The 17925-nt window shown below is 51.0% G+C and overlaps 5 protein-coding genes across 5 annotated transcripts; 4 read left to right on the plus strand and 1 right to left on the minus strand.

Moving 5' to 3' along the window:
• Positions 1 to 291: 291 nt before the first annotated feature.
• On the plus strand, positions 292 to 2699 carry CkaCkLH20_09406 (Homeobox protein-like protein; the record flags this gene model as incomplete). Its single annotated transcript, XM_038892121.1, has 3 exons — positions 292 to 1681; positions 1741 to 2027; positions 2115 to 2699. The coding sequence occupies 3 exons, from the start codon at positions 292 to 294 to the stop codon at positions 2697 to 2699; spliced, it is 2262 nt and encodes a 753-aa protein (XP_038742704.1).
• Positions 2700 to 3346: 647 nt separating this feature from the next.
• Positions 3347 to 4517, plus strand: CkaCkLH20_09407 (uncharacterized protein; the record flags this gene model as incomplete). The annotated part of the gene is made up of 5 exons (XM_038892122.1): positions 3347 to 3599; positions 3674 to 3934; positions 4015 to 4147; positions 4218 to 4386; positions 4443 to 4517. 5 exons carry the CDS (start codon positions 3347 to 3349, stop codon positions 4515 to 4517), a joined length of 891 nt encoding a protein of 296 aa, XP_038742705.1.
• Positions 4518 to 6602: 2085 nt separating this feature from the next.
• Positions 6603 to 8500, plus strand: CkaCkLH20_09408 (uncharacterized protein; the record flags this gene model as incomplete). The annotated part of the gene is made up of 5 exons (XM_038892123.1): positions 6603 to 6914; positions 6979 to 7362; positions 7421 to 7488; positions 7543 to 8044; positions 8096 to 8500. 5 exons carry the CDS (start codon positions 6603 to 6605, stop codon positions 8498 to 8500), a joined length of 1671 nt encoding a protein of 556 aa, XP_038742706.1.
• A 495-nt stretch (positions 8501 to 8995) lies between these two features.
• CkaCkLH20_09409 (uncharacterized protein) lies at positions 8996 to 10365 on the minus strand (the record flags this gene model as incomplete). Its single annotated transcript, XM_038892124.1, has 3 exons — positions 8996 to 9169; positions 9222 to 9811; positions 9876 to 10365. 3 exons carry the CDS (start codon positions 10363 to 10365, stop codon positions 8996 to 8998), a joined length of 1254 nt encoding a protein of 417 aa, XP_038742707.1.
• Positions 10366 to 13389: 3024 nt separating this feature from the next.
• Positions 13390 to 14824, plus strand: CkaCkLH20_09410 (uncharacterized protein; the record flags this gene model as incomplete). Its single annotated transcript, XM_038892125.1, has 4 exons — positions 13390 to 13585; positions 13841 to 13898; positions 13961 to 14218; positions 14278 to 14824. 4 exons carry the CDS (start codon positions 13390 to 13392, stop codon positions 14822 to 14824), a joined length of 1059 nt encoding a protein of 352 aa, XP_038742708.1.
• Between the last annotated feature and the right edge of the window lie 3101 nt (positions 14825 to 17925).

Here is a 17925-nt window from a genome sequence, read left to right on the forward strand (position 1 = left end):
GGTCCTTCTTGTCGGTTTTCCTCCTCAGATCGTTAACGTAAATAATAAGTCAAGCAGGACTAACGCCGGGAGTGGAGTGGAGCCCGGGCCGGACGAGAGCGGGTCGGGCGGGGTACATCCGGGCCCCGCGTCCCGGTTTCCATCGTCGTGTACACCCTAGGGCCCAATTGACATGCAACCCCCGCCGCTCATAGTTGTCAATTGAGCCGCAAAACACACTTTCCCAGCCCATCCGCATCAATCTTTCCAGACGATTGCGACATTGGCAGGCGAACTTACTACGTGACAAACATGTACCAAGATCCAAGCAACGCGTTTTCAAGACACCAACCAAACACCTCGGCAGAATCCCTCTCCGATAGCATTCAATGGTTCCGCGATGATGAGAATAATGGTTGGTTCTGGCCGCTCAACTTGGATCCAAATTTGCATCACGACAATGACGGCTCTTCCAATGGCGAGGGCCTGCCCGGCCAGTCCCTGACCGAAGCTACCGGACACCCTTTCGGTCCCGATCACTCCTCTCGAAGGCGAGACCGCCATCACATCAGCCAGAGCGACAAGACCCTTGGGCCGAAAATCGGCCGTCGACTGTCGCTGGATGCCGTCCGTGTGCTCAAGCAATGGCTGTCAGCTCATCAAGGCCACCCGTATCCCTCCGAGACAGACAAGTCCTTTCTCCAAGCCTCCACCGGGCTGAGCATGGCCCAGATCACCAACTGGTTCGCCAATGCCCGGCGGCGCGGCAAGTTCCAGCCATCATCCCATGACACGGCTCGATTTCAGGACCAAAACGATACCCAACGAGATGGATCGGACCCCGTGACGATCCCACCGCGGCGCCCGACGCCGGCGCCGACAATGGCGTCGCCGCTGGAGAGGTGGGTTGGCTCGCCGCCCGAGAGCGAACCCGCCTCTCCAGATGACATTGCGCGTGCTCTGGCATCAAGTAGCGCCGATTCGACAACCTTCGACATGCTCGGGATGCCGGATTTCCTCAAGTACGGAGACGGTTCCTCCAGCAGTCTCGGAACATCCAGCAACGCCTCCATCTACTCCCCTGACTCGTTCCTGTCGGGGACGTCGCATGTCAGACGGTCTCGGCGCCGAAGATCGCACGACCAGAGCAAGACGTCCCGCAACAAGGGGACGCGTCTCGTCAAACATCGTAACATCTTTGAGTGCACCTTTTGCACCGAAACCTTCAAGACGAAGTACGCATGGCAACGCCACGAGAACTCGCTGCACTTGTCCCTGGAACAATGGGTGTGCGCGCCCCATGGAGCGATAGAAGGCACGGAAGGGGACTCTTGGTGTGCGTTTTGCGGCGTGCCGGATCCCAACGATGCCCACATCGTCTCCCATAACTATGACATCTGCCGATCGCGCCCTCTGCGAGAGAGAACGTTCAGCCGGAAAGACCACCTCGCCCAGCACCTTCGACTCGTCCACAACATGACAAAGACGGACGGCTTGCACAGAGATTTGTCACAGTGGAAGGCCTCATCGCCGGAAATACGTTCCACATGCGGATTCTGCGGCATGAGCTTGCAGACTTGGGAGATCAGGGCCGGTCATTTGGCAGATCACTTCAAGATGGGGCATACCATGGGAGACTGGAAGGGCGACTGGGGTTTCGAACCTGATATTGCCGCTCGGGTTGAGAATTCAATTCCTCCATGTAAGTCACAGCCAGAATTCATTGCCTACACTCGTCGTACTGATTGCTTCCCATCACAGATATCATCGGAACCGAGCGGAATACCCCGATGCCATTCCGTGCAAGCGCGACCCCTTTCGAGTCGCCTAGAAACGCGTATGAGCTCCTTAGCCTCGAGCTAATGCACTTCATCGACGTAACATACTCCGACACAAAGACCTTTCCCACCTCGACGCAGATCCATCTTGACGCGTGCCGCATCATCTTCACCTCGGAATGCAACCATCACGAGTCCCCCGAGCCCTCCTGGCTGCGAGATCTGATCATATCAGATCCGGATATTGCTATGGAAGCTCGCCTAAGACCAGTACGTTCCAGCGCAGAAAGCAAGTTATCTGTGTTAGGAATCATTGGTCAAGCTGGGCTATTCGATGGCTGTCCGCTGGAGGCGCAGCTTCGCAAATTTGCCGAGTCTCATTTCCGCTCTAATGGAGGTGTTGTTCCGGTAACTCACCATGAGCTGCAACAAGAGGCCACACGCATTGTTCAGAGACAAGAGGACAGCTCGAGAATTCTTTGCATCAACATGACGAACTGGATGATTGGTATGATCAACACCACTACTGGGTGGTTAGACAGCTTCTGCGAGAGGGCTGGCGTGTCGTTCTCTCCTGTTCCCGTCAGTATTGCCCACGTGCAAGAACCCGAAGACAATGCCGGGGCAACGAAAGCCATATTCGATCAGTATCAAAATCTTGAAGAGAGATTAGTGGACCACGTCGAAATTTTACGCGCTCATGGCGTCAAACCCGACGAGACAACACTGCGCAAGAAGGCCAACGAGCTCATCATGAAATCCGAGAACCAAGAATGGAAAGAGATAGCCATTGGGAACGAGAAATGGTTCGATAGCTTCCAAAGACGATACCTGAAACAGACGGAAGACCCCACGGCGACCAATGCCCCGGTCTCCCGGGAATCAGCTTATACCCAGGGACTGGAACGAAGAACGGGGTGGAAGGGGACCATGTCTTGTTAGCCCCGGCATACACCAGTACGGAGGAAGATATCAGGAACATCGCGGAAAAAGTGAGGGAGGTAGTATTTCGGTCGTTCACTTCGATAAGAGCTGCGTAATCCCTCGTTACTATTTGATGGTAGTACTCTCAAATGTTGGCATGCTTCGAGCTTCCTCCAATTCATGGCCACATGCATCTGCGACCAATTCCTCGTTCTTGCCTAGTTTCTGTGACAGTTGCGCCAGGCTTGGCCAGATGCCACTGCAAAATGCTGCTAAGACGGTCGAGAAGTGATGAAGGCAGGTGACGACAAGTGTTGAAATTGGTAACCGCGTTGCCACCGACAGTAATAGATGCATCAAGGGGGAGGAGGGGAAGCAGTCGCGCCACCACTGTGGGTCTTATCATGAGACTGACTCCTCGTAGGGTGTAGATGACATCGGACCGACTTCGAGGTCTAACAACAGCTGCATCCAGACGTTCATCCTCTGGTGTGAGACCAGTCCCACTGATGGCTTATTTGAACCGATGTGTGAGGTGGCTGAGAAATCCCGACGGGATGCTAATATATTGCCAACATATTCTGGACGGCTTGCTTTTTAAAATCTTGCTTTGTTTCATTCAGTATATGTAACCCAATTCTTGCGGATCTTCATCAAGATTCACAATGGCAACTTCAACCACAACCGATGCCCCAAGCCAACTCTACCATGGCCTCGCCTTGAGGGCATCAACTGACATGGGCTTCGACGACTTGACACGCGGTGACCGTCAAGGGAAGCTCAGACTGAGAGGGATCCCTCAGTTCTCCGATCCTTTGAAGCAGCGCCAGTGGATGCGTGAGCATATGGCCGCTGCTTTCCGCTTTTTCGGGAAGATGGGCTACGCGGAAGGCATCGCAGGTCATATTTCCATGCGCGGTAAGTTAAGAAGGCTGCGCGATCACCGTTCTCGAAGTGTCAAGTTTTATCGAGCTGATGTCGCCCGACTCTAGACCCGGTCTTAGAGGACCATCTCTGGCTTAACCCATACGCCAAGCACTTTTCGGCCATGAAAGCTTCAGACTTGGTTCTTGTGGACAGCGAAGGGTTCGTTGTCGAGGGCGGGAATCAGGCAGTCATCAACACTGCTGGCTTTGTGATCCACTCAGAGGTTCACAAGGCCCGTCCCGATGTCATGGCGGCTGCTCATGCCCACAGTGTCTACGGGAAGACATGGAGCGCCTTTGGAAAACCCGTTGAGATGCTTACCCAAGGTAAAGCTGTCTTCAATACTCTGAGTTACCTGCAAAAGATACAGATTCGCTAACGTCAATGTCCACTTTTTCTGTCTCAGATGCATGCAACTTGTTTGGGAAGCAAAGCGTATACGACTCACATGGCGGAGCTGCTCTGGCCCAAGAGGAAGGACAAGCTATTGCTAAGGCGCTAGGAAAGACAAACAGCGTTTGTATCTTGAAAACCCATGGGTGAGTTCTATCTGCGCTTGCCGGTTTTTGCCACTGGTCGCCTTTGGGTCTTCGTACTGATGGATACCAGACTTCTCACGGTAGGTGCAACGGTAGATGAGGCGGCCTTCCTCTTCCACAATCTAGAAAGAGCTTGCCATTCTCAACTACTAGCCGAAGCAGCCGCGGCAAATGGGTTGGAGAAGACCATCATCCCTGATGACGTCGCGCGATTCACAGCCCAGGTAGCCCAGAGTGCGGTATGTCACAAAGTAATTCATATTTTCAAGGAAGGAGATCGACTAATTCCTTGCAGGACAATTTCTACGTCGAATTTCAGCCCGAGTTCGATCTGATAGTGGAGGAAAGCAAAGGAAAAGTGTTGGAATAAGCCTTCATGTGCATCACGTTTCCTGCGAAATCAGGCTCTGGTACTTCGTAGAAACCTGAAGTCTGCAACCAAGTTCGTTATGACATGTCTGTACTTAGAACTGGCATAGATCTATTATCCCCCCTCGGAAACTGATACTCATACCTTACTCTTCAACCAAGGTTCAAGACATATACATGTGTAAACGATCTCAAAGGATCAATTATATCTGTAGCATATCTTTCCCGGGTTTGATTGAATAACCTTTCTTCGTAAAACTGCAGCTCAAATGACCTCTCACTTTCAACCAAGAGCTGCACGGCATATCCATCTGTCAATGACTGGATTCCCCCTCTGTCACTGAATTTACCGGTGTAAGTGGCTTTCCGTTTCCAAGGAAATACTGCTCAATATTCTTCATCGCGGTTTCCTCGAACTTCTGGATACTTCGTCAGAAAACTACATTTCGAGCAGAGAATGATAGCAGTCAGCTTACTCTATCAGTATCGACTGTTGATCCAGCCATGTGAGGAAGCAAAGTGACCCGAAAGCTTTTGAGAAGCCCCGGGTGCACTTCGGGTCTATTGCCAATTAGTCTGATGATTCTCGACCTGTAGAAGGTTAGGGCGCAACTCACTCATCAGAAAACACATCCATCCCAGCGCTGGAGATATGGCCACATTCTAGGGCTTCTACAACGGCAGCTTCATCAACACACTTCCCCCGACCAATGTTGACGATCCTGCTCCCCTTTTTCATCTCCCGAATCGACTTTGCGTTGATTATATGATGTGTCTCAGAATTGTAAGGACAGGCAAGCAGGATGCAGTCAGATACTCTCAGCAAAGATTCAAGATTACCGTGGAAAACGGGGTCTCCGAGCTGTTTTTCTGCGTCTGCTTTCTTGCGGCGGTTGAAGTAGTGAATGTTCATGCCTAATGCTTGTGCACGCTTGGCAACTGCAACACCGATGCCGCCCATTCCTACAATGCCGAGTATCTTCCCGTCGGGTTCAAGGGCCTCTTTCAAAGTTTCATGAACATTGAAGACATTGGCCGATCTAGTCTCCCGGAGAGTCCTCTCGCAAAATGTCGTGAAACGGAAAACCGACAGTATGAGAAAAAGACCAATGTCTGCGGTTGACTCTGTTGCACATCCAGCGCCGTTACAGTACCATATCCCTCTCTTCTCTAGTTCTTCCACGTCTTGACCATCGTAACCATGGTTGCAGTAAGAGATGATCTTGCAGGAAGCAGGAAGATGGCTGATGAGCTCCTTATCCAGGGGAGGAAGCATGTTTGCGGAGAGGTTCGGACGCATGATTCCATCGATATTGGAATACTTGCCCCCGGAAGAAAACGCTGCGAAGACATCTTCTTTGAGAGTCAGATCGTAGAAGAGTATTTCGAATTTGTCCTGAAAAGATGCCCAATGTTCACGGGCGAATAAAATGGGCTGACCGACATAGAGAATCGTCTTCTTCGCCATCTCTGCGAACAGGTATGTCAGTTGTTGCCCTCAGCTAGTCAAGAGCCGATTATCTCGAATAAGGCGATTGCCGCACTTAATTGAATAACTAACGTCTGAGTGAGCGTGATCTCTCAAATTAGCTATGTAACATGAGCGGCGTGATCAATGCCCACCAGGGCATAAATGTCACAGGGTGCAGATGTCAAAGGGTGCTCATGACATTGCAAATCTGACCCAGGCACAGGGCGCAAATGATGACCATCAGAGACTACCGGATCGTACAACTCTTGATTATTATCGAATCAAATCCATTAAATCTATCAGATAAGATTAATCACATACAGCCTCCAACTTCGTTGCAAGAAGTGGCCCACCAGGGCATCATTGACACGACAGGATCCTTGCGTTGGCCCGATAAGGCAACTCGGGCAATAGGCATTGACAACCGGTTGAGATAAGATATAGCCGAGATGGCATTAGATGCACCGAGGCATGAGACTGACATCCCGCGGGCAACTTGGGCTGTCTGATAGTATTAGCACGTATTTAGTTTCTCCGACGAAGAGCATAACCGCACACGCGCCCATCACGAATGCTCAAGTGTCTGACTTCTTACTCATCAACTCAATCCCCATCATGATTTCCACATCAGTGTCTCCAGCTTTTGTTGATCCTCAGGTTCTCACGTCCTGGGAGGACAAGGTGTCCTGGACTCGAGCGAAAAGAGATCTTGGATTGAGCAAAGTCGAACCGAAGATTGAAGGGATTCCGACGGAGTTACCGCTCAGCTCACAAGGACTTCCGAAGCTCGCGTTGACGCAACGGGAGATCGAGATTACCGAAAACTACTCGGTTAAGGAACTCTTGAAGTTGCTCAAGTCAAGACAGTTTTCAGTCGAGGAAGTGACCAGGGCTTTTCTACGAAGAGCTGCAGTTGCTCAAATTGCTGTAAGAGACATCAAAATCTTCATTGGATGAAGTTTCAGTGCTGATCATAGATGCTATTCATAAGACGAACTCTGTTGTGGAACTCCTGTGGGATGAGGCCATAGCCCGAGCAAAGTCTCTGGATTCACTGCCAGAGCCTACGGGCGAGCTGTTTGGGCTGCCAATCTCTACGAAAGAGCACCATGGAATGGTGGGAACCAATGTCATCACCACTGCCTCCTTCGTCGGCTGGTTCAACAAGGAACATGGCTCCAATATCCTGTACGAATCACTGTGGGACGAAGGATGCGTTTTCTACGTGCGATCAACGCAACCGCAGACCATCATGCATCTCGAAACAGAGAGCAATCTTTATGGGAGGACAGTCAATCCGTACAACCGCCACCTGACGGCTGGTGGCAGCTCTGGAGGCGAAGCTGCGTTACTGGGCATGCGTGCGAGTATTCTCGTGAGTACACCGACCCTGTAACTACGGCTTTGAGTTGGGATCTGATCATGGTTTGTAGGGTGTTGGCGGTGATATCGGTGGCAGTATTCGCTGCCCTGCATCCCATGTTGGAGTTTACGGTTTCAAGTAAGTTGTGTAACACGTTCAGAGTGAAGCAACGCCAAACTGACGGATTCAAAGACCATCGGTCAAGCGCATTGCAGTCACCGGACAGCGAAGTATCATGGCCGGCAAAGAAGCCATTATCTCAACTCCGGGTCCCATGAGCGTCGACCGAGAGGCCCTCAGTCTGTTCATGAGAGTCGCACTTGCAGCTAAACCTTGGCTGACCGATCCTGCTATCATTGCAAAGCCATGGACGCCATACAAGTTCACACGACCCCTCAAGATCGCGGTTGAGTGGTGGGATGGTGTCGTGCAGCCTCATCCGCCCATCACCCGGGCTCTGAGGGAAGTTGTTGACGCCTGTCGCACCTGTGGGTTTACAGTCGTTGACTGGGACTCGGAGCCGCTCAATCATGCAAAGGGCTGGGAGATTCTTTCCTCGCTTTACTTTCCTGACGGCGGCGACCATGTGCGCGACATTCTGGCTGAAAGTGGCGAGCCAATACTGCCGCTAACCAAGTTCATCATTGATGAACAACCTGCTGTTAAGAATTTGACCCAGCAAGAGCTGTGGGATGTGAGTATTTAGTCACAGTCAGTTAGCAGCTCGTGCTGACTCTGAAAACAGCGTTGCGTCGAACGTGACCTCTACCGACAGGCCTATGCGAAAGCCTGGTCTAAGACGGCCGAGGGAGATGGTGTCGAAGTTGATGTGATACTTTGCCCTGCCTCGTTCGGCGTGGCGACCCCTCACGGTCAGTCTCGCTACTGGGGGTACACGTCGATCTGGAACTTGCTTGACTATCCGGGCGCTGTATTCCCAGTAACAAGTGTTGATCTAGTCAAGGACCAGAAGGATGATCACTACGAACCGAAGAACGCCGAGGATCAGTTTGTTTATGATATGTATGAGCCTTCAAAGTACGAGAACGCACCGGTGAGCTTGCAGATTGTTGGAAGGAGGCATTATGATGAGAAGGTTTTGCTGCTCTGGATGAGATCGAGAGAGCAATGGGTCGATAGATATCAATAGATAACAATTTCTCAGGGATTTCTTAGCTTTTCTCGACATAATGTGTTTCTGGATAGGTGACAGATAGAGAAATATGAATTCCGTAGAGGTTGCTCCTCCTTTTGTGTATGACCTGTCAAGATCAATATTTGAGCGATGTTCAAGAGAACAGTTTACCCGAGAACTATCAGGGTTTATCTGAGTTTCCAGATATATGATCAATACTCAGTAGAGGATACTGAAGGTAGAAATTTGTCATTATCATCGTGTGATGTGTTCTTTGTTTGAATCAGTGAAAATCTCCAAAGATAACGGATTTGTCGGTCTTCTGAGATTTAAGATTTTGTAGACTCACAAAAACATAGACCTTCACTGAAACAGCTGCTGGCGAAACTGATCAAGACCACACATAAGCAATAGTAGAATGTCAGATTACTTGAAGCTATAGCTAGTGCACAAACTTTGAAAAATCTATTAAAACAACATATCTGTAGGGGCATCTCTTCTAGCTCTCTTCTAGCTCACTTCTTCGACCAGAATTCCCCATTCATGACTCCGAGGTCCGTACATGATACCTTCCAAGAGGCTCTTGATCGACCTGGCAACAGAAAACCCGCCATTGGTCATGTTCACTGGGATGTCCCATTCTTTGCCGTCGAAATGAATCTTTGAGACAGGAGTGATGAAGAACTTGGCAATGTCGTCAGTTTTGAGTTGGGTGGCCGAAAGCAGAAATACTTACCGCAGTCCCAGTCACAAATGCCTCCTGAATTCTTTCCTCTTCCCAAGCCAACTTAAGGTCGTACATCGTAAAGCGGTCTTCCTTTACCGCAAGCTCGTTGGAGAAATGCTCTCGGGCGAGTTCCAGAGTCGACTGTCTGGTCACGCCCTCCAAGATGATACCATCTTCCAAAGGAGGGGTGATTAGCTCGCGTTTTCCTGTCTCCTTGTTCTTGACCACAACGAAGAAGTTGCTCGAGCCCGCCTCCGTGACTTGGGCGTCATCCCCAAGGACCCAGAGGATCTGGTCGTACCCGCGCTTGCGACAGTTCTGGAGCGCAAGAAAACTTGGTCCATAGTTGGCGCCAACCTTGGCATGGCCGAAACCGCCCGGCCAGGCTCGGACCGCGCCGTTCTCGGATGTCATGAGCCGGAGGCCCTGGGGCTTCTCCAAGACACCCGGGGGAATGTCAGAAGAGAAGTCTGGCCAGGCTACCATCATGACCATAAGAAGGGCCTCCTTGGGGATCTGGATGCCTATTTGCGTGCCGCTTCCAATGAGGGCAGGGCGGATGTACAGGAAGTTGCCCTTTCGGCCCTTTGGTAACCATCCTGGCGCGAGTGTGTCAGTCATGTGTTGAAATAGTAACGAACGAATTGCAGAGGCCATACTTACTAGGACCATCTATCCGAACTAGAGCTTTGATCAATTCAACAGCTTCGTTCTCGTTGAACTCGGGTAAAGACACGCGCTTCGCACTCATTGCCAATCGTTTCATGTTTTTATCGGGTCGGAATAGCCTCAACTTGTCGTCATGCCCGCGGAATACTTTCATGCCCTCAAAGCATTGGGTTGCATAGTGCAGGCACGACGCCGCCGGAGAAAGACTGATATTGCCAAAGGGCTGGATGCGAGGGGTTTCCCAGCCATGCTCCTCAGTCCATCTCGCAGTGACCATATGGTCACTGCAGATATTCTGAGCCCATAGTTCCGGCGTTCCGGGCTCAGGGACGCGCTTCAGAGTCTGTGAAAGATTGATCTCGAGGTTTGAAGCGTTCAAATCTTGGGAGCTGCCATTCTGAGTGCTGTCCTCTCGCTTGTTTGGTAACGCCGAGGGACTCATGGTGGAAAGCTTTGTCAAAGTCTTAGGGGGAATGAAGATCATGGAATGTCTGGTTAAATTAAGCTGAGTCCATCCGAGAATATTCTTGTATACTGGTTTTTAATTCGTTCATATGTAGCCCTGAGGTTGTTCCCCGTTGAGCGCAGCGGTTCACATTCATGACGGGGTTCCGCTCAGAATAGCGGAGCTTGTCATGCGTAGGGTGTAGGGTGCTCCAGGGTGAAGTTGACCTTAACGACCCGAGTTGCAATCGGAGAGTTTCAGCAGCAAATGGTCAGATCAAATGAAACTGGAGGGAAAGGCTTTAGTTCAATAATTCTGTAATTACTTTGACTAATTCCATATGTTCAGGAGCCAGCCTCTGGCGTACTCTGGATGAGCTGACTTGAGTAGCTCTACACGACTTTCGTCCCAAAACAGTAGTCCTAGTCTTTTCCAACGTCCTAAAATCACGAGAGCCTTGCGATAGTGATCAGGGGTTCTGCTGTCTGGAAATGAATGAGGCAAGTCCTTGCCCCAACGGCAGCAATCTAACCCATCCAGTGCATCAACCCAGCCGAAAGGCGGATCCGCCACCGACGGGCCGGCGACTAGAGCCGGCATGCTGCGTTCCTTGAGATAAAGCTCTGATCGCAGAGTTCTCATCTGCCTCAGATTCTCCGCTGCTCCATCGGAGTATGTGCGGCACCCCATCCTCTCGTTTGGAAAATCGTGACTTGCGTTGAGAAAACCGACAGCGCCATGCAGTGCCTTCAGGCTGCGTTCTTCTATCTTCCCCGAGACTCTTGACATAAGACTGGGGTCGTTATCGATAGCCGACTTTACGACTTTGTACAACAGAGCCAAATCGTACATGTACTTGTTGACATACCGTCGTTCCGACTGACCCGAGGGTTCGTGGGTGTCATTCGTCTGAAAAGATTCCATAGCAAGGCATAGCTGGGTGACAAAGACGTGTGCCTGGTGAATCTGCTCGGCTTCCCATGCAGCGAAAGCGGAGAAGAAAGGCCCAAGAACTTCTGCCATCCTAGCATTGTAAGGATGTAATGTCACCGCAAGTTGGTAGCGCAAGAAGGCTGCGGAGAGGCGTCGACGCTCGTGAGAACTCAGCGGACCGGCGGCGGCGGGTGAAATTTTTCGCAGGTCGTGCCGACGGATCTCGAAGAATAAATCCACAAAATACCACACCGCGGTCTTGAGTCGTACGGCGATGATGATCTCGCCAAGTTGCAGCTCTATCGTCGACTTCGGGCCTTGCTCTAGACTCTGACACCGTTGCATCGCAACCCGGATTCGGTGTTCGCGTCCCCACCATGAAACCACCCGAGGCGTAGTCGCGGCGGCAACGGCGTCTCTCATAATGGGTATGAAGTCGTACGAGAGCATCCCGAGGAATACTGCTCTCTTGTGTAGCAGAAAGTATTGATAGAGACTTCGCGACGCTTGTACGACTGAGCTCAGATCGGCCAGACAAGGCAGCCTGGAGAAGATGGCGATTAGGACGTCGGCGGGCAGTGAATCCAGAGAGCACCTCGATCTTTGATCAACTACAACGAGCCCATCCATAACTCTGAATTCAAGCCTTTTCGGAACCCGGCGACTGTGCGGTAAGTTGGCGCCAATGAATCTGCGTAGAAGTTAACTTGGTGTAGATGAGTTTCGTTGGACGAAGCCCGCGATGAAGCTGTTAGGCAGCAGGCAAAGAGGACGCGACGCGAACCAATGAGATCTGCTGATTTCGAGGTGTGAGCTTGAGCAAAATTGGAGCTAGAATGTCGATCGACGTCTTTTTCGAGTATCTTACCAGGCCAAGAATCGGCAGTCGTACGTTTCTCCAATAACCCAAGAAGCCTCGATCACAAGTCGCTTTCTTCGTCCTGTCGCCGCAGATGCCGTTGGGCAACCACAACATCAGTACTTATCACGAAATTCACAACATCAGGAACAGTGGGTGGGAAAGCTAAGAATATTGTCTTTCACTGAGCTAGACTGATATTCCCAGTGCCTGTACATAGAATGTCCTTCGCAGTTCGGCCGTTTCAATGCTTGTAGCGTTGAGAGGAAACCCCAAAAAAAGAACTCGTCTTCTGACATTTATTTCTCTACTTAATCTTTCTACCCCGAAGAATAGCAAATACATCCCCTTCGACATCTTCAGGGCGTGTCGAGACATGATATGCGTCATTGGAGGCGGAAGCATGAGCCCTGGGAATTCCAGCAGAACCAAAGTTCCATTTATCCAAAACCTATGGATTCAACAGGCCCAAACTTGTGAATGATCAGCTTTGGCCGCCCATCATTACCCACGGGCTCAACACCCTTGCCCTTGATCCAACAAGGCAGCATAACGACAGCGTCGGCATGGTCTTCGGCACCGCCCCAGCCCCACCATCCACCACCGCACACCTCAATCTGTACGAAAAGCCGTCGTCGGGCGCCGCGTCATCGGGGATCATGTAGTGCAAGTAGCTCCACGTCGTCCATGACTGTTCCGGACGGAGCCTTGAGAAATCCTTGTGGGTGGAAGCGTGAATGGCTTCGTCGGGGTCGGAGCCAAAAGCGCCGCCAGAACATGGAGCAGCCTCATGGTGAGGGCCAAGGAAGAAGGTTCACTACTAAACGGAGACGAGAGCTTAATGATATTCCGATGCCAGTGAGTAGCATGAGACACGACGGCGGGCTTTATTTGTCGCTCCAGCGTCACATAGACTGGACGGGAGCCCGACTTCGTCTTGGCGAGGACGACGAGTCTACTCGCTGGCTTGTCACGATGGTGGCCACTAAGACCGGTTTCCAGACCCGCCGTCGGAATCTTCACGAGACATGTGGTGAGTAGCAGTTTCCCGCATGAGAGATTGGGTACGCGCCCGAGGTGAGGAGAACATGCGACGGGGTCTGGCTGCCGTTGAAGCCATCTTCTCATCTCAATGGACCGCTATCAATTGGGCAGCGGCTCAAAATGCTTAGCCCAAAGATAAGCCCTGCGCAATTTCGGCGGCATGATCTTGGAGGCTGGAAGTTCGACATGTTCGGGCCGCCTCCGAGCAAAAGTTCCTCAACACCAACATGAATGGGACTTTGCCGCAGGCCAAGCGGTCTTACAGCGGCCCAGCTGGCGAGAGAGACGACACTGATGCAGACGCAGGGCAGGAGTTGAGAAATAGAACCAACAACGTCCACGGTGGCAACCGACCAGGATCGAAATGTGGAAACCAACGCGTTGCGGCACCAGAAGGACCCCTCGGGCAGGCTGGCGAGGCAGGTAGGTGACTCAGCCCTAGCATCTAATTAGTGCAGTCGTTTATGGTTGTTTCATATTATCCAATATCATTTTTGCCTCGCATTGACGCCGCAGACTGTTGGACGGTCAAATATCCTCTGATAGAGACGCCTTCTCTTCCATTACTTGCCCCTCGACACCTCCGTCTCCACGCGGCCTCTTCTCCCGTACAATCGGTGCTTCCTTGTAATCGTCACAGCCCTCTGTTGTAACCGACATCTCAACAGAGCCACTCAGACGAACGCCTTTGCAGCTTCCAGTCCGCAGCAATGGTGGTGCCAAACTGGCTGAGGATGTGCGTTGCCCCCGCCTGGTCCAACAACAGCCGTCCGTCCATTGCTCACTAACCGCACGCAGAATCTTCCTCGTACTGACATTTGCCTCATTCGTACCCCAGCTTCACCGACTCTGGGCCCGCCGCGATAGCACCGGCATCTCCCATTACTACGTCCTGGCCAGTCTCATCGTCGCCACCGAACTCTTCGCCATTTCCTTCTTCCTCGTCGTTAACAACCGCTTCGAGGGTTCCGACTTTTTCGTCCACTCTCCGCCCAATGCGGGCGACATCATCAACCTAGCGCAGCTCGCCCTGGTCTGGGTCCTCTGGCTGAACATGTAAGTCTGCCTCCGGCCCTGAAGCACCAGCCATCTGCAGGCGCTGACCATCCCTCCAGCTTCGTTACCTGCCTTGTCTACCCGTCCGGCAGCCACATCTCCCCGCGCCCCCGCACCACTCTCTCTATCTACATCTCCTTCCTGCTCATCTCCCTCGTCCCCCTTGCGGTCGACCTCCTCGCCAACGACCCGCTCGAAAAAGACCACCGCTGGCCCATGGCCGTCTTTGGCTACGTTCACACGTCCCTGATCAACCCTCTGATCCCCCTCGTCGGCGTCGCCGCCCTCTACTTCCAAGCCCGCGAAATCCTCGCCCAGCCGCCCGGCTCGGGCCCGGCCGCACTGAGCCTCATCTCCCTGGCCGCACAGGCGGCCGTCTTCGCCCTGCTTGCCGTGGCGTGGGTCGGGCGCGTCGTCTTCCCTTGGGACACGATCGGCGGGCCGGTGGACTGGGGCGTGGTCAAGGTCTGGTATCAGTATGCTGGCTTCGTGGCCGTCGACAGTTTCATCTCCGCCGTCACCCAGGCAATCATTCTCTGGCTGGCGGTGCACTATGGACTCGACGGGAAGTCTGCCGGGGAGGCGGAGCCCTTACTGGCCAACTAACTAGGTCCACTTGCGGTCTTCCTCGGTACAGCCTTGCAATATTGTATAATATGTGACTGACACGGCTTAAATCTGGTGGCAGGAACGAGCGAAATCTCAAATGACTTTGTCGTTTGGTTCATTTAGACTATACTCGTTCAAGATGGATAGATTGGACTCTATTAGACTAAGTTCGGGACTGGAGATACGTGGTCGCATTTTCTGTCATCTATAAACCTTGCATCTTGCATATATCCATGGGCTTTATAAACTCTCATTGTGTTGAGTGCTGGGTATTGCACTTATATCGCGTCATATGGAAAGTTATTCTCAAGGTGTGGCTTAATACGATTCTTTTTTTCGTAGCTCGCGATGTCCTCACTTCTTCTGTAAACCTTGCATCTATAGCTGTGTCTCGAGAAGAGGCTGAGCTCAAAGGTGTGGCCGAGCATGTACGTGCGTCAACATGTTAGTTTCGTTTCGAGCATTGTCCGCACGAATCAATGCTATTCACGAGTCTGGTTTGTCGTCTGATCTCAGCCCGACATGACGATTCCGCCGTATGGGGCATGGGATGTGTTGGTGTCTTCATCTTGAAGCATCCGGACGTGTGCGTGAGCATTCGAGATACGTTTCTCGCACCATACCCACCAAATGTTGAATGTCTGAGTAGAATTTGGGCATTTGACAGATTGGGTTATTCACGGCAACATAAAGGTAGCAATTCTCCAGAATCACCTGTCAATCCCGTCTCCGTGGCGATGAAGAAACCCGAAATCAAAACCAAAATACGGATAGTACTCGCCAACGTGACGACATGTTTTTAATCAAAGACTATTGCGAGAACCGTCAGGTTGTGAGGACACCAAACCTTCGTCGGATCTAACAAAAAAAAAGGTTCTACTCGTCGGGCATGGCGGGATGTCGAATAGAGCGAAGAAAATAAGGACGGCTGCATTGTATTACGCGACGTGTGGCAATTGTCATCAGATCTTAAGTCGATAGACGAACGGAACCTTATCCCAGTTTCGAATATCTCTCAAGTCAACGGCTTAACCCTCTTCTCGCTCTTGACGCGCACTTCGTCTGAGGTTTGGACTCATATTCGGCCTACACTAACCCGGCATTAAACCATGAATATAGCAGCACCCAATTGGGAACTTTGCCCTCTTGAATCCGGGGTTGTACTCCCTTTCTGTGCATAAGCGAGACCGTCATCGTTGGGGAGCCAATTGGCGATGTCTTGTTCCCTTACTTGACGGGTGGAAGTCTTTTGTTGCTGATTTCTAGGTTGCTGGGGTCTTCGGATGATATTGGTACGAGTTTCGTGAGGCTGGGAACAAAAGCGCTACTTGGTCCCTTTGGGTCAAGTCAATGTTCATGTATGATTTCATCATGAGCCCGAATCCTTGGCATAGACCAAATATCTTTGTTATTGAGGTCCCGGGCGAGCTGCCGTGCGGAGACCCCGCAACACCGAGACATGTTCAACCGATACTCTCGAAAGCATTGCCGTTTTCAGTTTCTGTGAGGTCTGGAGTGGGTTAAGATTTCGAGACTCTCCTCTCATTGACAAGAGACTCGGTTTATCTTTTGATTTGGATTACACTGTTCACGAAGCCTGTACTGGGTCAACCTGAGGAAGAACTCGTCGCTTGCAGTACTAGCAGATGACATGACGGCCTGAGTTGCATAGCCGGATTGCTGAAGCAAAAGAAGTTCAAGAGTCCGAAGTGGTCTGCTCATTGGAAAAAACAATGATGAAGTTGTACATGTCTTGTGCAACTGTAGCTACGTGTGACGAATAGAACAGCCCTGCCAAGAGAAGCAGACAAGCCGTGAAGTAAGATGATAAGATCATTGACTGTGACTATGCTGTGGAGCTTTACGTACCTCATCAGAGACACGATCGTTCTTTGCAATTGGATCATTGCCCTAGGGATGACAGAATGCAACTAGAGATAATGAAAACAACTATTTTAACTATAACAAACAGAACTTACACCAATCGTATCACTCCGCACTTAATTGGAAAAACTAATGCAATTCTCTGCGCAATACAATGCAGCCACCCTTTTTATTTGGGATCGCCATACCCAACGAATACACATTTAACGTTCAATTTTTAGAAACGTTTCTTAATGAGCTTCCAGGCTGCCATGGCTCTATTGATTGGAAACGTCCTAACTTCAAGAAGAACTTATGCTCTGAGTGTCAAAAAGTCAAAAGAGATATGCTTATGTATCTACTTTCTAAGGCAACTCGAAAACCACTGGTGTAGTCTCAGTATGAACTTCCTAGCTGCCTCCATTCGCCATTCTGGATCCAAAATTCTGCGTTGCAAACTCCCTAAAATGACTGTGAACCACGTTGGCTGTGCCCTCCATAACGATAGAATCCTCTGTAATGAGCGCAAAGGCGGCAGGGCTTTCAATGTCCAAAGCTAACTCCTGTACGTTCCCATACCCCATCAGCATCGGTCAGTCTCCATATCAAAACAAGCGTAAGTATCATAATGACTGGATGGAAATACTGACCTTGATCCTACTATGACTTCTTTCAAGTTCCAACAATGCGTTCTCAAGGCCACCGTAATTTCCACGCAAGTCCCAGAGGAGCTTGCTGTCTTCTTGCTCCAGAACGTACGAACCGCTAGCACCCCACCATAGCCGTCGAATGTCTTGAAGAGAATTGCGCGGGGGTAGATTCGCGTCGGGGTGGCAGTGTAAGGACTTTCTTCCGGACACGTTGATGAAGTAGCTACCCTGGGGTCCTAGAGAGATTCCGGTTGGGCAACTGGTGTTTCCATCCCCGCTGATGAAGCTGTAGAGGTCTGGATACGTGGCTCGTAGAGATCCGTGGTCTATCGTTCCAGTAAGGTTAAGTTAGAAGAGGATTGCTTCCAAGATCCATTCTTTGTAGAGAAGAGACACAGCAAAGACTTCGCCTCAAACGTACTTACAGTAGCATTTTCTAAATACCCATCCTTCGTGATAATGAGTGTAGTATGATGAGTTCTCTCCGAGGATAATATTCATCATCTTAATGTTATTCGATTCTTGCAACCTCACCACACTGCTTCGTGTGGACGGCGGAAGGTATCTTTCCACGGTTAGTTGCTT

This window comes from Colletotrichum karsti (genome assembly GCF_011947395.1).
Source record: "Colletotrichum karsti strain CkLH20 chromosome Unknown Scaffold33, whole genome shotgun sequence".
NCBI classification, from domain to species: Eukaryota; Fungi; Ascomycota; class Sordariomycetes; order Glomerellales; family Glomerellaceae; genus Colletotrichum; species Colletotrichum karsti.